This window comes from Gopherus evgoodei, chromosome 3 (assembly GCF_007399415.2).
Source record: "Gopherus evgoodei ecotype Sinaloan lineage chromosome 3, rGopEvg1_v1.p, whole genome shotgun sequence".
In the NCBI taxonomy this organism is placed as follows: domain Eukaryota; kingdom Metazoa; phylum Chordata; order Testudines; family Testudinidae; genus Gopherus; species Gopherus evgoodei.
Genome location: NC_044324.1, coordinates 86,748,259 through 86,767,864, shown reverse-complemented (window position 1 = coordinate 86,767,864; position 19,606 = coordinate 86,748,259). Strand labels below are relative to the sequence as shown.

The following is a 19,606-nucleotide window of genomic DNA, read 5'->3' as shown; positions in this document are numbered from 1 at the left end:
TGTTGTATTTATCACTACTTTCAAGAGCCAGACTTTTTATTATACTTTGGCATGGTAGTTACCTCAGCAGGTATCCATTTGCTGCAGTATTGAGGAACATGTCAGCCTGCCTGGGGTGCAGTCCAGCAAATGTTACACAGTATTCGGGTGTGTTGGTGTGGTTAAATTGCAGCTTTGGAGGCATTTGATTCTCAGAGGGGTTCAAGCTTCGGGGCTCTGGCTATAGAAATGTTATTTCTTATGCCCACCCTGTAATGCGGACTAGTAGGACAGGGTGAGAATATGAGCTAAATCTTTTGTGTTTACAGTTTTCTGGAAATCTCAGAAACAGTGTGGATGTCTGGGTTTACAGGTATTAGAGTCCACCAAGCCCACAAAAGGGTAGGAGAACAGCAAGTGTGTCGCCACTCGGCTTCGGGGCTGAAGTTATCCATCCTCAGTGGTTTGGGAGGAGAGCATCTTATGGGACCATTTCAGGCTGTTTCTGGGCTACCTGATGAGTGAATCACATACATGTATGTTATTCTTTTAGGGGAGAGCAATCTTAGAGTTTGTGCTGGAGTGAATTTGAGAGTCAGAATTTAGCAGGAATGTATGCTGGATTACTGTTGTGGCTGGGTACCAAATGTGCTTTGGTCTAAAATGATCATAAGGTCTTGCTTGTGTGGATCAGGCCTGGAAGGTTGTGAACTGAAATGTCATCAGAGTCATCTTGGACACTGGCAGTGTGGTGATCACATAAATGAAAATCTGGGATGATGTTCCTGAGATTTACATGAAAGATGAGCACATTTGTTAGACATGGGAACTGATATGTGGTTGGAAGACCGTAGAGATGGGATTGATGGGAGACAGAAATTAGCTACTGAGGTGGAGGTTGTGGCCAAGTTGTTTACTGACACCCTGTGTAACTCATGTCTACCTCTGAGAGCTGGCCCCTTTGACATCAAACTCAGAAAGATAATTGATTGACCCTACTAGCCTGGAGGAAGAAGGAGAATCCCTGTGTTTTTGCAAACTGAAGTACCTTTCATATTCCTCATTCTCTGTCATAGGGGAAGGGTGAGAGGATTCAGAGGTGGGCTGAATGTTTGATATTAGTCTGAAGAGGGTCCAGGATGAATATTGATTATTTGGTATGGAGGCCATCTAACACTAGGCTGAACCAAAATAAAAATAAATGCCTTATTTTTGGCAGGAAGATGGAGAGAAGTGGGGTGTTAGTCTTTCACCACCATTAAATTTAAAAATCATTAAGTTGTGGTCTTCCACTTATATATCTATCCCCTTGTCTGTGTTTTATTGTTTTGCATGTCCTGATCAAGTTTCAAACCCAGCTCTTTGGGCCAGATAGGGAGCCCTGGGACAAAAGAAAAAAATGATGATTTTGTCCAAAATGACAGTTGTCTGTGTGGTGCTTTTTCTTATAATCTCTAGCACAACTGGAATCTAGGACCACTGAGGTCCTAAGTATTTTCACACCTTCAGGTCTGCAACCATTTTTTCCTCCATGAGTTTTTTAGCTGTAGTCTGCCAAATTTCTGAGGTTGTTTCTCTGGTTAGGAAAGCCATTGAAAGATAGATGTCTGCCAAGAGACTACAGTTTGTGGATTGACTATCAGGATATTACTGTTCTGAGCAGTTGTGCTGTCCTGGAGCCATAAGCATATTATATCTATGAACGCTGAGCTCTATCATTGTGTTTATCAAGAGACAAAAGGCTGATTTGGTTCTGAGTATTTCATGTTTCAGTTTTGCTCCAGAACTAAATTTAACTGAAAGTTTTAAAACATTTCTATTTTATGGTCATTTGTATTAATATCAAATTCCCAAACTTGGTAAGCAAGACCTTTTGCATAATTCTGATATCCATGTGTATCTGCTCTGTACATTTCCCAATGGGCAAGTCCAATCTGGAACGGTTCCTAATAATAATTGGAACACTGCTGGAAAAAATAGGGAGAGAAAAATGTAAGTTGACAGTAAAAATATTGACAGTTAACCCATTTCTATTCAGCCATGCCCTAGTACGAAAGCCAGATTGAAATGTCTTGCATGAGTTCTAATTCATTAAGCAAATATGACACTTTATTTTCTCACCATTTCTGTGCTGAGAGAAATGAAGTGGTGAAATAGTGATATAAATGAATGCACTTCTCATTGTGCTGATAACTGAAGTCAAAAGATATCGGAGAATGCACAAGAAAGACATTTGAAGATTCAGTTTGAATTTTTGCAAAGGATAAGTAGCGCAGCTTTCTGATGTCTCAAAATTTAGAGTTTATAATTTAATGGATGAAACATGTCATTGTCCCTGAAAGTTAATTATAAGAGAAATGCCAGTGCAGCATTTAAAACTAATTATGAGGTGAGTAGTGAGTGTGCTTGTTTATTATTTTAATTGAAAAGAGTAATCTGTAGTTTTAACATTTGCTAGTAGTCAACATTTTTATTTCTACTTGCATTTTTAATTAGCGTTTTATATTTTTAAATTAAATTTAAAGTTTAGTAGACTTACTGTTTCAGAAGCAGGCCACAGAAAGTTTGTTTTCCCAGAGGAATTTTTTTTTTCATAACTGTGCTTTCTACTTTCAAAATAAATCTAAGAAATAATCACAATTGCTGGCAAGACATTTGCCGGAGGTCTCCAGCTTCCTTAAGTATGACTATATCTTATGTAGCTTTTTATATTTGGGTCATTATTTAGCCATTATTTTAAAATAAGATTCAAAGAAATAAAAGAGCATTGTAGTGCATGGTGAATATTTAGCTATATTTCAAAAACAGGAAAGGAAAGAATATAGACATCTGTTTATAATTAACATTTCTGATAGCAAGACTGTGGCTTAAAAATTAGCGTGATCTCAACAGTACCAATTTAGCTTTAGCAAATTAGTTAAGTAGCTTGCATTTGTAGTATTTCACACCTTAAATTTTTAATATGCATTGCTAAATATATTTCATCACAGTTTGCCAATTAATGTTATTAATGGAAATATAGCTGCATCTGAAGTAGTGTCACAATTTAGTTAATAAGTTATAGTTGTACATTTCTCCACCTTGAATTACCGTGGAGATCCTTAAAGTCCGCATTTACCAACTGCTAGCACAAAGTAGTATCTGAATAATAAATAAATAATTCTAAACATAATATCTATGCTTAGATATTATTGCATGGTAAATGTTTGGATAGCACAGACTTTCTTGTGTCATATGACTCTTCAGAATTAGTTTTAGAAGTTCTAGCAATTGATAAAACCTAGTGTACTCCAAAGGCAAATAACATTGCACTGGAACAATATCTGGAGGTGCTCTAGGGATAACTATCTCTGGGAAACATGACGAAGTGGTACAGGGATTGGCAGCCTTTGGCATGTGGCTCACCAGGGTAAGCACCTTAGCTGGGTGGGCCTGTTTGTTTACCTGCCACGTCTTCAGGTTCAGCCGATCGCTGCTACCACTCTTTGTGGTTTGCCGTCCCAGGGCAATGGGGGCTGTGGGAAGTGGCACGGGCTGAGGGATGTACTGGCCCCCGCTTCCCACAGCCCCCATCAGCCTGGAGCAGCGAATCACAGACAGTGGGAGCCGCGATCGGCCAAACCTGTGGACACAGCAGGTAAACAAACCGGCCTGGCCCGCCAGGGTAAGCATCCTGGTGAGCTGCGTGCCAAAGGTTGCCAATCCCTGAAGTAGTATCAGGAGAGAGGGAGGGGAAGAGTGAAGATTTTCAAAAGCCGCTAGTGATTTTGGATGCCTTAATTTTGGGATATCTAGCTTGAGAAATCTTAAAGGGGCCTGATTTTCAGAGATTCTGAGTCCTTTCCCTCTGGAAACCCAGTCCACTTTAAAATGGGTAAGGTTAAGCAGTCATGGCAGAGGTGCTTAATGATTTCATTCTTTTGGTTTTCACCAAGAAGGTTGGTTGTGATTGGACATTTAACATACTGAATGCCAGTGAAAATGAGGTAGGATCAGAGTCTAAAATAGGAAACGGACAAGTCAAAAATTACTTAGACAAATTAGATATCTTCAAATCACTAGGTCCAGATGAAATGCATCCTAGAATACTGAGCCATTAGCAATTATCTTTGAAAAGTCATGGAAGACAGGAGACATTCCAGAAGACTGGAAAAGGACAAATATAGTGCCCATCTATATAAAGGGAAATAGGGACAAACCAGGGCACTACAGATCAGTCAGTTTATCTTCTGTACCTGGAAGGATAATGGAGCAAATAATTAAGCAATCAATGTGCAAAAACTAGTGATTTTTAGTGCTTCAGTTTATCATAGAATCATGGAACTGGAAGGGATCTTGAAAGGTCATCTAGTCCAGTCTCCTGCACTCAAGGCAGGACTAAATATTATCTAGACCATCCCTGACAGGTGTTTGTCCAACCTGCTCTTAAAAATCCTCAGTGATGGCGATTCCACAACCACTCTGACAGGAAGTTTTTCCTAATGTCCAACCTAACCCACCCTTGCTGCAATTTAGGCCCACTGCTTCTTATCCTATTCTCAGAGGTTAAGAACAATAATTTTTCTCCCTCCTCCTTATAACAATCTTTTATGTACTTGAAAATTGTTATCATGTCCCTCTGTCTTCTCTTCTCCAAACTAAAGAACTCCAATTTTTTTCAATCTTCTGTTATAGGTCATGTTTTCTAGACCTTTCATCATTTTTGTTGCTCTTCTCTGGACTCTCTCCAATTTGTCCACATCCTTCCTGAAATGTGGTGTGCAGAACTGGACACAGTGCAGCAGTTGAGGCCTAATCAGTATGGAGTAGTGCAAAACAATTATTTTTTGTGTCTTGCTTACAACATTCCTGCTAATACATCCCAGAAGGATTTGTGTTTTTTTGCAACAGCATTACACTATTGACTCATATTTAGCTTTTGGTCCACTATGACCTCCATATCTCTTTCCACAGTACTCCTTCCTACGCAGTTTGTGTATATGCAACTGATTGTTCCTTCCTAAGTGGAGTACTTCTGCATTTGTCCTTTTTGAATTCCATCCTATTTACTTTAGACCATTTCTCCAATTTGTCCAGAGCATTTTGAATTTTAATCCTATCCTCTAAAGCACTTGCAACCTCTCCCAGCTTAGTATCGTCCGCAAACTTTATAAGTGTACTCTATGGCATTATCTAAATCATTGATGAAGATATTGAACAGAACCAGACCCAGAACTGATCCTTGCAGGACCCCACTTGTTATGCCCTTCCAGCATGACTACGAACTACTGATAACTACTCTGGGAACGGTTTTCCAATAATTTTGCACCCACCTTATAGTAAGTCCTTCTAGGTTGTACAGTAACTCCTCACTTAATGTCCTCCCGCTTAATGTTGTTTCAGAGTTATGTTGCTACTCCATTAGGGAACATGCTCGTTTAAAGTTGTGGAATGCTCCCTTACAACATCGTTTGGTTGCCTGCTCTGTCCACTGCTTGTAAGATTCTGTGGAAGAGCAGCGACTTTAAAAGGGAGCATTGCACAAGTTCCTCTTCTCCGCTTCCTCCTCCTCCCTCTCAGTGCTTCACCCATCGCCAAACAACTGTTTGGCAGCGCTTAGGATTTTCGCAGGGGGCCGGAGGAGGAGCAGGGATGCAGCGTGCTCCAGAGAGAAGGTGGAGTGAGGGTGGGAAGAGGTGGGCCTGGAGTGGAGCAGGGACTGGAAGAGGCAGGCCTGGAGCAGCCCCCAGCAAAGTCAGCGCCTGTTCTTCTCTGTGGAAGCTGCTGCTGCTGCGAAGGTACTTCCTAGTGTCCTTGCCTGCAGCAGTACAATACAGTACTATACTGTATATAATGCCTTTTGTCTGCCCCTCTAAAATTTTCTTGGAACCTAACCCCTCTCATTTACATGAAATCTTATGGGAAAATTGGATTAGTTTAACATTGTTTTACTAAAGGTTGCATTTTTCAAGAACATAACTACAACGTTAAGTGAGGAGTTATTGTATTTCCGTAGTTTGTTTATGAGAAGGTCATGTGAGACAGTATCAAAAGCTTTACTAAAGTCAACATATACCAAGTCTACCTCTTCCCCCAATCCACAAGACTTGTTACCCTGTCAGAGAAAGCTATCAAGTTGTTTTGACATGATTTGTTTTTAACAAATCCATGCTGACGGTCACTTATCACCTTTTTATCTTCTAGATGTTTGTTGTTTTTATTTAAATTTAATGGAAGGATAATCGTGAACAGGTCAGTAACCAAGGTTTTCAAAAGAGCAGACTTTGAAAATTTAAGGCATTGAGATAATCTGGATTGATTTAAAGAAATTCCAAGCCTCCTCCACATTTAACTTAGAGATGCAAGGACTATCCATATTTTGCATCCCAAGGAAGGGGGAAAAAAACATGTAGGGAAGAGCTCCTTCTAACTGGAAGAATAACCACTTCAAAAAGGATATTAGCAGTAAATAGAGGGCCCACAAAAAATGGAAGAAGGTATTTAACTGCAAAGAAAGCTATATCTTGGAGATCAGAAATTTTTGGGATAAAGTGAGAATTTCCAAAAGTCAAGCTGAGTTGCATCTTACAAAAGATATTTAAAAAAAAAGAAAAAGAGAGAACACGATGAAAAGAAGTGAGGATGCTAAGCAGCAAGGATGAGATAGAGATTTAGGATAATCTGGGTTTGGCTCAGAAAGTAAATAAATACTTTCCTCAGTTAAGGATGCTAATGTCAAACATGGAGGGTAAAAGTAGGAGAATATCTGAGAATGAGTGTATAAAAATGGAAATGACTACATCTGTCATGGAAGTAAACCTCAGACCTTAATGTGCTCAAATTGAGGATACCATATAATCTCCATCCTAGAATACTGAAAGAACTGGTGCATGAAATTGCAAATCTAGTAGAAAGAATTTTTAATATATTTAACAAAATGTGGATGGTACTGTATGATTGGTGAATAGTAAACATAGTACTTATATTTAATAAAGGTGGGAGAAAAGGATTCAGGAAACTACAGACCTATTAGTATGCCCTGAATAGTATGCAAAGCTTTAGAACAAATTCTAAAGGAAAGAATAACTAAGGGAATGGAGGTAATTGGAAAACAGGATAAAATGCAACCTGGGTTTCCCAAAAACAGATTGTGTAAAACTAACCTGATATCTTTCGTTGATATGATAACTATTTTTTTTTAGCCAAGGGACATGGAGTAGATCTATTCTATCTGAACTTTAGTAAAGCATAATACTATGTGGTAAATTATTAGGTAAACTGGAGAAGAATGTGATTAGTATAGGAATTGTAAAGTGGATAAGGAACTGAATAATGTGGAGACAATGGGTTGTGCCGAAAGTAGAACTGTTGAGTTGGAGGAAGGTTACTAGTGGACTTCCTCAATGATCAGCCTTGAGACTGATATTATTTAATATTTTCATTAACAATCTTGGCACATAAAAGAAGGTGTGTGCTAATGAAATGGTAATAACTCAAAGTTGGGAGGCACATCAATACAAAGAAGAATCAGAGTATAACCAGGATGAACCGGATGACCTTGAGGACTGGAAAAATAGAAGTGGGATGAAATTTAGTAATAGAAATGCATTCCTAGCACACCATGGGCTCTTGCTTGTTGACTCAAAGTTTGTGGATCTCCCATAGTCCTACACAATAAGCCATGCTTTGAAGTTAACCTTATCATCTGAAGTTCTAAGGCTTCAATCGTGATGGGTCATCCAGTTAGAGACATACGTAATACATTTAGTTACAGACATAAAGACAATTAGTTTCCATGAACAAGGTGACATCCAGGAACAATACTTCATTAGCTAATATGCAGTTTTACACATCACATAAATTCACCTCTAAACCCTAAACATCCTTTGACCTAGGTCAAAAAAGTAGAAAGAGATTAATCACAGGAAACAGGTAGGTGAAGAAAATAACCTTATCATGTCACTAGCTGTCATGCATTTAAAGCAAATATAATTACCGGGCACATGCCATATACAGATAATGTGATAACATTGCCTTTTGTTCTATTCTAACAAATGAATTGGTACACTTAACACTTCCTTGAGGTTGTGATTTGAGCTGGCTAGCTGTCAGCACCACAACTAGGATGTGCAACAATTGAGAATGGCCTGTGGTTATACAGGAGGTCAGGCTAGATGATTATAATGGTCCTTTCTAGTCTTAAAAGCTATGAATCTGTCATCTCTGTTACACCAATTCAGACAGAATATGACAAGGCCACTGAAGCTGCATATACTTTTAGGTTATCACTGGGAGCTCTCTGCTTCAGGGAGAAGCTCTGCATCCTTTGCAAGGTACATTTGCCCAGCATCATGGCTCACATTTGGGGAGAATTGAACTTTCACATTGACTAGCTCTGCAGAAATAGTGTCCCAGATACTGTGATTTGATATTGTGGATAAATGTTGACTTTTGAATGGTGTTATTGTGAAGGAAAATACAATGCACACTAAATAAGAACACAGTATATGCTTTAGAATTCAGAAGATGATCACTTAAAACTCACTAGCAAACTCAGACCTGTCACCAAGAGGAATGACTATTCACATTTTAAGTTTAGAGAAATAACTCAGTATCTCAGTTACCCTTATCTGTTAACTGTTGGAAGCTGACTTTTTATTAGAACTCATTTAAGAAAGACCAGTCTCTTTAACAAAGCAATTTCCACTTCCTGTAATCGCATGTTCTTCCAGCAATATTGTTGATCTAGCTCAGGTTCCTGTGTCAATTATTTTTTAAAATATTTTGTGGTTCGTGAAGAACCTTGGAATCCGAGTCTAGTGATCTGAGAAGGCCTGCAAGAGTGAATTGGTGAAAAATCAATAATTTTTGTTTGAGTGGTAGCCATGTTAGTCTATGTCAGCAAAAAGAACAAGGAGTACTTGTAACACCTTAGAGACTAACAAATTTATTTGAGCATAAGCTTTCATGGGCTAAATCCCACTTCATCGGATGCATGCTGTGGAAAATACAGTAGGAAGATATATATATATACACATACACGCACACACAGAGAACGTGAAAAAATGGGTGAAAAAACAGACTCCAACGAGAAACTGCAGAACTGGAATTAATTTGCAAACTGGACAGTATTAAATTAGTCTTGAATAAAGACTGGGAGTGGATGGGTCATTACACAAAGAAAAAACTATTTCCCCATGCTAATTTTTTTCCCCTACTGTTGCTCATGCCTTCTTATCAACTGTTGGAAATGAGCCATCCTGATTATCACTACGAAAGTTTTTCTTCTGCTGACAATAGCCCACCTTAATTGTCAGAGGGGTAGCTGTGTTAGTCTGGATCTGTAAAAGCAGCAAAGAGTCCTGTGGCACCTTATAGACTAACAGACATATTGGAGCATGAGTTTTTGTGGGTGAATACCCACTTCATCGGATGCATGTAGTGGAAATTTCCAGAGGCAGATATAAATATGCAAGCAAGAATCAGGCTAGAGATAACGAGGTTAGTTCAATCAGGCAGGATGAGGCCCTGTTCTAGCAGTTGAGGTGTGAACACCAAGAAAGGAGAAACTGCTTTTGTAGTTGGCTATCCATTCACTGTCTTCGTTTAATCCTGAGCTGATGGTGTTAAATTTGCTGATGAACTGAAGCTCAGCTGTTTCTCTTTGAAGTTTGATCCTGAAGTTTTTTTGCTGCAGGATGGCTACCTTTACATCTGCTATTGTGTGTCCAGGGAGGTTGAAGTGTTCTCCTACAGGTTTTAGTATATTGCCATTCCTAATATCTGATTTGTGTCCTTTTATCCTTTTACATAGCTCCACCTTAATTGATTATTCTTGTTATAATTGGTATGGCAATTGCCATTTTTTCATAAGTGTATTCTATGTCTCATAATCCATGAGAATATCAAATAGAACTGGACCCAAGAAAGAGCCGATGAAGTGGGTTTTAGCCCACAAAAGTTTATGCTTAAATAAATTTGTTAGTCTCTAAGGTGCCACAAGTGCTCAATATTTTTTGTAGCTGTTCTAGCTGAGTAGAGGGGTTGAAAGGAAGAACTTATTATGAGAGGTGGGGAAAGATGTTCAAGAAGCTATGATAGAAAGAGGTGAGGGGAAATTGGGAGGAACAATCTCTGAAGCAAACCCCAACATTTTGAGAAGAGGGAACAAAATTATTGTGGATCCCAGCCCAACTTAATCTTAATCTACCCTTACAAGTCTCGCTGAAAAAAAACATTAGCGAGTAATGAGACTATTTGGTACATCTTCCTTGTTTGTATTTAGAAAGTGGAGTACTAATTTTTAATAGCAGCAAGCAGGCTATTTCTTCTGTTACTGTAGGGTATTTCAATTATTATAAAAGTGGACAAGACTGAACATGGCATTCTGTCACAGAATTTAGGAAAAATCTTGCAAAAATGGATTGCTAGGAGTCTTACTGTAAAATCTTTTCTTAGATTACATCAAAATTTTATAGGATGCAAGTAGCTCCTATGTGAGCTTTTCTAGAGACTTTTGCTATTCTTACATTCACTCTGGAGACAGTCATCTGCAGAGATGATTGTCAATTTATTCTTCATGATATTACAGTTCTGAGCTTCTGAAAAGCTGAGATTCAAAACTGCATCCAGCTTTGAAAAGTAAGTTTTTAATTTTTTTTTAACAATAACCTGTAAGGAAATCGCAGACTGTTTTTTTTCTTGCAAGACCTTAGGGTTAATTCTGATTTCTGGTGTGAGGCATTGATTTTTTTTATACACGAAACGCTGAAGTGAATGTGGCTTTTTTTCCCCCAGTTCAAAGTTGAGAAGAATTGTTTTGCTATATGTACTGAATTTTTTTTTCATTTAGATGTAAATGAATGAATGTGTCCTTAAAAGTTCATCTTTTGTTTTTACTGTAGCTACATTTTATATCAAAACTCAAACTAGAATGACTTGGTATCCACTCTCCAAACATATCTCTTTGAGAAAACCATGTATTCAAAGAGGATTCATAGATTGATTTTTGTAACTTGCAGATAAATGTTTCATAAACATATGATGTATTCATAATATAGGATACCCATTTTTATGGCAACCTATTATGCAAATTCTGGGTAGGTTGACACTGGCAAGGGTGTATGGATCTTACCTTCTAGATCACTGGCGGAAATCTGGCCCACAGCAATAGAAAGCGAAAGCAATCCCCAGCTACTCAGTGGCATATATAAAATAATTAGTGGCGTTTTAGAGGACAAGTGTATATGTTACTAAAACCCCATCACAAATTGACAATCTTGTTATGGTAATAGGAGAGGGAGCAAATTTTCAAATACACTGCAGACTGAATTATCTCTTTGAGAGAATCCTTCCTGGTCACAGGCAAGAAGAAGAATTGTCACTTCTATTCATTTTCTTTCACTAAATAGCAGTACAATCACTAATTTAAAAAAAATAAATCCTGAGCCTGTGTTAACACTGTCAAGTTAATCAAAGAATCCTTATGCCCCATTGTTCACAAAAACAAGAAGAGCAGCTTTAACTTTATAGAGCACAACGTTCTAGTTGCTCAACTCTTGTAATACAGTCTCAATGAAATATCCAGGCATGAACTGTAATTAATCTCTGTAGTTTACAAGTTGCTTTTCAGATATAATGGTATTACTATAAGCTTTATTTCAATAGTTAAAAATTGCTTTTCTATTGAACCTAAAGAAAGAGAGGAAGGTAAGGTTTCTACATGTCCTTGAAGTCTGAGATTTATGACTATCAAGGCAATGATTTATCAAAATCGAAAATAAACAACAAATGGGCAAAAATAAACAACAAATGACTGTCATTAACTCACAGTAGGGTGACCAGGTGTCTGTTTTTTATGACTGAAACACTTGGTCAAAAAGGGACCCAGGTGGCTCCAGTCAGCACCGCTGACTGAGCCATTAACAGTCCAGTTTGTGGTATTGCTGGGCTAAGGCATGCTAGTCCCTATGTGTCCTGGTGCACCGCACTGCACTCCAGAAGCGAGCAGCAGGTCCGGGTCTCAGGTGGGGGGATGGGGCAGGAAACTCCACGCGCTGCCCCCACCCCGAGCACCAGCTCCGCACTCCCATTGGCCAGCTCAACCCACAGCCCCCTCCCACATTTCGAATCCTTCTGAGCTTGGAGTCACTCCCTGTACCCCAAACTTCTCATTCCTGGCTTCACACCAGAGCCTGTACCCCCAGCTCAGAGCCTGTACCCCTTCCCACACCCCAACCCACTTCCTCAACCCACAGCCCCCTCCCACATTCCGAATCTGACAGCCCCACCCTTCCTGCACCCCAAACCCTTCATCCCCAGGTCCCACACCCAAAGCTGGAGCCCTCACCCCCTCCCCTACCCCAGTGAGTGGGGGGGGGGGAGAGTGAGTCACTGAGGAAGGAGGAATGTACTGAGAAGGGGTGGGGCTTCAGAAAAGGAGTGGGGCCTTGGGGAAGGGGCGGGGCTAGGGTGTTTGGTTTTGTGCAGTTAGAAAGTTGGCAATCCTAACTCACAGCCATAAATGCCTGGCAGTAAACACACAAAAAGTTACCATTGTTTGCCAGTATTCACTGTTGAGGGGTATATGAGACATTCATTTGCTCCATACTTAAAGCAGAGAATAGCTATAATGTTGGAAAATATCTTTAATGGTGGCCACTGTATCTGCAATTTGCAATTTAAAAATGTTGCTTCTTATAGTTATGGCATAAAGCTGTAACCCCTGGTGTCTGACAGGGTTATCAGATGGTGTGCAAGCGGGGAAGATATCTTTACTGATTTTTATGCTTATTCTATATACATCAGCTTACCTGCTTGATGATATTCTGTCTGGCTACATAGATTGAATTAAAAGGGGCAGTTAGGAAGTGCAAGAAGTAAACGAAACAATGGTAGACGTAAGACATCTGGGGTAAACAATTTCAAGACAGTGAAGATAACAGTAGCTGGGCCATTAATTTGGAAGATGCTGTTTCCAGGCACCAGCAAAGTTACTCAGCCTGTTTCCAGGCACCAGCAAAGTTACTCAGCCTTGGCCAGAGCCTAGAGATCAAAAGAACTATAAACAATTAAAAGTATCCTCTTGGTGAAAGATAGGGTGGGTGAGTCAGCAGCTGCTCGGGAGGTGAGGGTTGAGAGAGAGACAGGATATTGGCAGACACACAGTAAGGGCTTGTCTACATCAGAAAGTTGCAGCGCTGGTGAGGGAGTTACAGCGCTGCAACTTTGAAGGTGTACACATCTGCAGGGCACCACCAGCGCTGCAACTCCCTGTTTGCAGCGCTGGCCGTACTCCCGTTTTGTCTCGGGTGTAGAGGATCCAGCGCTGGTGATCCAGCGCTGGTAATCCAATGTAGACACTTACCAGCGCTTTTCTTGACCTCCGTGGAAGGAGGAAGCCTCTGGTAATCAAGCTGGTCTCCTTTCCCGGTTTGCTCTCTCGTTCCCGGAACCCCGAGCAAGCAGGTCTCCTTCCCTGCGGTTTGCAGGGGGGTTCGGGGAACGCGAGAGCAAACCGCGGCGAAGCTGGTCTCCTTTCCCGGTTTGCTCTCTCGTTCCCGGAACCCCGAGCAAGCAGGTCTCCTTCCCTGCGGTTTGCTGGGTGGCTCCGGGAACGCGAGAGCAAACCGCGGCAAAGCTGGTCTCCTTTCCCGGTTTGCTCTCGCGTTCCCCGAGCAAGCAGGTCTCCTTCCCTGCGGTTTGCTGGGTGGCTCCGGGAACGCGAGAGCAAACCGCGGCGAAGCTGGTCTCCTTTCCCGGTTTGCTCTCTCGTTCCCGGAACCCCGAGCAAGCAGGTCTCCTTCCCTGCGGTTTGCTGGGTGGCTCCGGGAACGCGAGAGCAAACCGCGGCGAAGCTGGTCTCCTTTCCCGGTTTGCTCTCGCGTTCCCGGAACCCCCCTTGAAGCCGCCCAACAGCGCTGCAGTGTGGCCACATCTAACACCACTTGCAGCGCTGGTTGCTGTAAGTGTGGCCACTCTGCAGCGCTGGCCCTATACAGCTGTACTAATACAGCTGTAACAACCAGCGCTGCAAAATTTTAGATGTAGACATGGCCTAAGAGGTAGAGAGAATGCTGCAGGGCTGTCTCTCTCCCATACCAAAGATTGAGGTGTCTAGGCTAAGTAGAAATCACCAAAACTTGCAAGGAAAGGATAAAGTTTAGGTAAGATGGAGGAAATGGGGGAGGATATGTGTGATGAGAGAGACACCAGCACTACGCTTTCATTATTTTATTTTTAATTTTTTTTAACTTTTTTTTGCTTGTTATGTAATCAATAAGCAATAAGCTGGTTTTGGAAAAACTGTCTTTAGCCACTGGTCACAGCTCCTGAAGGAAAATCTTGTGCAGCGGCCAAGCCCAACTGGATCTGTTAGAGGAGTCACAGTTGGTAAATAGGGGAGCTGCAACCCAGAAATCCAGATCTGAGTGATTGAACAGTGGGGTTCTACATTGGAGAGAAGTAAAGGAAGAAAATCCTATCACCTGAGGAGTACCCTCAAGAGGGGCTGCAGAGGGCTCTGAAGTGGCCTGTAACTGTGACAAGTGATGAAAATTGGAAGCATGCAATTATTTTGTTTATCACTTGTATCATTCAGTGAGACTTAGTGTATGTCTACAGTGCAGTTAGATGTCCGTGCCAGCTGACTTGGGCTTGCATGGCTCAGGCTAAAGGGCTGGTTAATTGCAGTATAGATATTCAGGCTGGGACTGGAGCCTGGGCTCAGGGACCCTGAAAAAGAGGAGGGTCTTAGAGCTCAGGCTTCAGCCCGAGCCTGAACATCTGCACCTCAATTAAACAGCCTGTTAGCCCAAGCCCTGCAAACCTGAGTCAGCTAGCACAGGCCAGTCCTGGGGTTTTAATTGCAGTGTATGCATACTCTTAGTCTTCTAAGTCACTTAAAAGCTTTTGAAAATTTCACCCGTAGTGTTAGATTGATAGAATTGTTGGTTTTGGATGTAGTTGGCTCGGATTTTCCTTTGTGGATGCTTAGGATTCTTTTTCTTGTTTGACAGATGCTCGTGACCACTCCAGAGAAATGGGATGTAGTGACAAGAAAGAGTGTTGGGGATGTAGCACTCTCTCAGCTTGTAAAGCTTCTGATTCTTGATGAAGTACATCTCTTGCATGAAGACCGAGGACCAGTGCTAGAGAGTTTAGTGGCACGCACCTTACGTCAGGTAAGAGTGAGAATCTTCACATAGACTTTCAGAAATAATTCAAGAATAAAGAGAATTCAGAGGTAAGAAATAAAGCATTTTAAAATATTACCTCATGGTACTTTGGCAGCATGTAATTTTTTTAGTTATAATAAGTGCTACAGTACAAAGGAAGCAGATGTATATTTCATTTTTGTCTAGCAATCTGACTTCCCTTATCGTATCATATTAAATAACTAGGAAGGGATGTCAAAAATTATGTCACGTAAATATTATTTGTACTGCTTTTGGCTACCAGTCTATTGGGAAAATCATAGTGTTTTTCATAATTAAATAAATATTATACGTGTATAACATATTTAGAATTAATGCTTCATTAATGAATTATTAGTGTCTTAGCTTAGCCAGAGCTATGAATGGGAACTTACATTTGTCAAAGTTAGAATCAGGACTCACAATTTGTCAGACCACTCTGTTTTATTAGCACAGCGCTCTGCCAATAACATTCAGAATATGTGAGCACCCATGCAAGGCTCAAACAGTCTTATTTATACAGATAAAAGAGCGGGAATTAGACAAAGGGACAAAGATACCAAAACAGTAAAATTCACCTGGGGCACAGCATGCATATCCTATTTCCTTACTAACTGTTATCGATCTAAGGCTAATGCTTCACCAATTGCCCTTAAACGGTGCAATTGTTCTATGTTAATGTCTGTATTCCTGACACCTGGTTGCAACATTCCAATATCTTTGCTTAAAGATACAGACAACATTTCTTTAATCCTTTCTATTTTCACAATATAATTCATTCTACTTTCACACATTTTACTGAGATTTTTCAGTACAAAGTGAAATCTGCTGATATGATACTGTTTTTGGCAAAGCCTGAATGAAGAGTAGTAGATTAAAACTAAGAAGATTTATAGTTCTGCTGTAAAAGCATTATGTAAAGGAGTAGTAGAAGCATAATATTATGTGATACTCTGACTGGTATTTTCTAAATACCAGGGGGGGGGGGAATGGAGAGCATAGAAAAATACCAGATTCTCGTGATCCAGTACAAATAGAAGAGGTTCAGAGATGGACAATGAATATGATTAGAGCCATGGGATAGGATTCCATATGAAGAGAGATTTGAAATTTAGGACTGTTCAATTTAGAGAGAAAGTGAATAAGAAGGACATGATAAAGTAATGAGTGATATAACAAAGATAAAATGGAGTTCCTATTTATCCTTTTTATAATACAAGAACAAAGGTACCTACAATGAAATTATCTGGCAAAACAATTAAAATAGATAAAAGGAAATATTGTTGTGCTCAACACATTGATCTGTGGGGTCAAAAAGAATTAGACATTTTTTTGAACAATTAGTGCGTCCACAAGTACACTGTATAGGACAACTGTTTTAGAAGGACTTATAAACTCTCACGCTTCGTGGCTGAAGCAAGCCATTAACCAGCAGGGGCTAAAAAGAAACTTCCTTATAAGCAGGTTATTCCATAATAGCCAACTGAAGGTTGCTTGCATGTTCTTCTGAAATATCTGTTCTGGTCACTGAGGACCAGGATACTGGACAAAATGGACCACTGGTTAGCTCTAATGTGGTAATACTGATGTCCCTGTGTAAATGCAATATAATTATTACCATTGCTACTGGTGCTACAAAATGCTGGAAAACTCTACCTTGTGCTAAGATCCCTTGTCTTAATACAGCTTTAACCTTCCATATCAGTGGATTTTTAATCAGTTCTGTGCAATTTTGCTTACAGTGTTTTTTTCTTTTGAGGAAGGTATTGTTTATTATCCCAGATCTTTTATGAAAAGGGCCTGATATTCTAGTGTTGCTTTCTCTATTTCTAGTGTAGAAGATCAGCATCTACATACTTTTTTGTTGCTATGAGACTTGCAGCATCATTTTTTCATAGCACAGAGATATTTTGTTTCACATTAATATCACTGGAATTTTAAGACAATCAAAACTGAACTCAAATCACTGTTGGACTTCAGCTCATTTTGTATCTAGTAAATATGCAATTAAATAACCCTCCCTCGACCCAAAAACAAACAAACAGACAGAAAGGAAAAATCTTAAACCAAAAACAAACAGAACACATCACCAACAACCATAGTTCAGCAGAAATTGAGCCCTCATGAATTGCCACTTGCTTTCATAATGGCAAGAAGACGGAAAAAATGGAGAGTACTGCAAATCTTTATAAGAATTTACAAAATTGTGGGGAAGGGAAGAGAAATGAATATCAAAATATTGAGCTAGAAGGAAAACTCACTATGATAGACACATTCCAGAAAAGAAGGATAATCAACAGAGAGAAAACAAAACTGTGTAAACAGAACTATTTTAAAAAGATTGGAAGGTAAGCGATAGAAACAAAAAAAATCAAAACATTTAAGAATAATGAGCCCTCCAGAGGTGAAGGAAAACAAGCTGCATCTGTTTTCAACAATAACTGCCTAATATTCTTAAAATGGAAGCAAATATTTGAGTTTGCAATCTGCTTTTTATAAAATTAAAGAGTTCATTGCTGCATGAGGAGCTACAAAGGAAGAAATGCCTATTGTTTCCATTTATATTTTGCTTTAGACACTTTGAAGCAGGTTACTGCCATTGCCTTCCTTTTGATCAGTATTTCACCCTAAAAATTATGGAATAGTTGTCTCAAGACAATCCTATGTCTCTTATGCCAAAACTCTGTTTATTTAAAACAAACATAAAAAAGGCTGGCTTTTTAAGAAAGAGAGACTGATTTGGACTTGAAAACAATGAGACAAGAATGCCAATATGGAACCTACAAGTTTATTAAATAACAGGGACTTTTCTCCTCCCCGCAACACATGCACAAACACATACACTCTGTCTCTCTCAGATTACCAGCAGGGCCACTCCAGTACAGGGCACTAATGGCCCAAGGTTCTACAAACTTGTGGATGATATGAGGGCAGTGCCGCCTCTACACCTCCAGACCTGGGACCCAGAGAACCAGCCCTACTTTCCTTCACGCAGGAAGTAAGAGAGATGAGATGACAGGAGCCATGTGCTGTGTGACAGATGATGCATGCCTCCTCAGCATGTGATGTCATGCTCTGGGCCTGTGCCCACACAGCATATTGGAGAAATATAGTCTAGACAAACTGTGACTGAAATTCACACTCTGGATACTATTGTACTAATCCTTGTACAAAATATGCCTTGTAAGGTATCATTTGAAAATTAAGAACTCACCGGTCAATAATATCATGGTGAAATGTATGTAGCAACATTATATGTAAACTTATTAAATCCCCTTGTATGACGATCTTATCACATGTTCAGAACCACACAGCCCTGCCCAGGCAGAAGTGTCCTGAATGAAGAAATCTGTGTTTACCTCAATTTACATATAAGCAATAAACAGGGTCCTCAAGACAGCAGGGAGAGGAGATGGCAGGAGACAAAGCCACCTTGCATTTCGTCAAACACAAGTAAGAAGAATGAACATAGAGCCTCCTTCTCTACCAAACTCCATTTCACCTTCTTTACTGTTGGAATAAACTCTACTGAGAGACATAATTCTTGGTGAAAGAAATGACTGAGGACAAATATTCATATAATTTTGTAAGAAACGTGACCCCATTATTTGCAATATTTATTTTCAACAAAAAAGCATCAGGCATACATGAAAATCAGCAATAGGTAACATATATGCCCCTAATGGGTATCAAAAGAACTATGAAGCATAGCTATATGATGGCTGCTGGTGAGTTTAATTATTAAGTAAATGGGTAGACAGACCATTTCTTCCTTAGTTAACTCTAAGGAATTGAAAGATACCTTAAAACATTTTGTTTTGAGTAATGTATTTAGGAATCCAGATATATAAAGATCGAGTTCCATTCCAGCCCTTCTCAAACTAATTCTGGAATGGATATTTCTTTTCATCTTAGACTGTTTAAACAATGTAATCTCTACAAAGATAGCATTCATAATCATATCTAATCATGCACCAGTGTTTTGAGGGATTAATAGCAGTGCTACACACACGATAAGAATGGAAAGTTCAACACTGTTACTAAAATACATTCATTTTACACATGCAGATAAAAAAAAATCTGCTATCCCTATTGTTGAAACAATAACTACCCATGGAACAAATCACATATTGCTTCCTAGAAAATAAGGAAATTCTTGCAGATAAATAGCCCTGTATATTGGGTTAATAAATCAGAATACTGATTATTATTTACCAATTCCTATTGAAACCTGTTTAAAAATATTTAATAATATGGTTATGTATATTTTTCCTTCATGATTTTACACTGAGGTCTTAAGGAAGAAAATGTGTATTCTAGACATGAAATTCTAGTCTTACTATCATGTGTATTACCTATTTTATATACTACTTTTGTAGCTATAACCAAGTTTCAAAAATAGATGTGGGTTTTGCGGGGGAAGGCATGCACAGGAGGCAGCAAGACATTCTCAG

The 19,606-nt window shown here is 39.6% G+C and overlaps 1 protein-coding gene across 1 annotated transcript in view; it reads left to right on the top strand.

Annotated features, from left to right (window-relative positions):
* The window catches only part of ASCC3 (activating signal cointegrator 1 complex subunit 3), a 544,482-nt gene that overhangs the window by 198,447 nt on the left and 326,429 nt on the right, over positions 1 to 19,606 (top strand). The window contains exon 11 of the mRNA XM_030556009.1: positions 14,976 to 15,140. Coding sequence (XP_030411869.1) covers positions 14,976 to 15,140 — 165 coding nt within the window. The remainder of the gene's footprint in view (positions 1 to 14,975; positions 15,141 to 19,606) is intronic.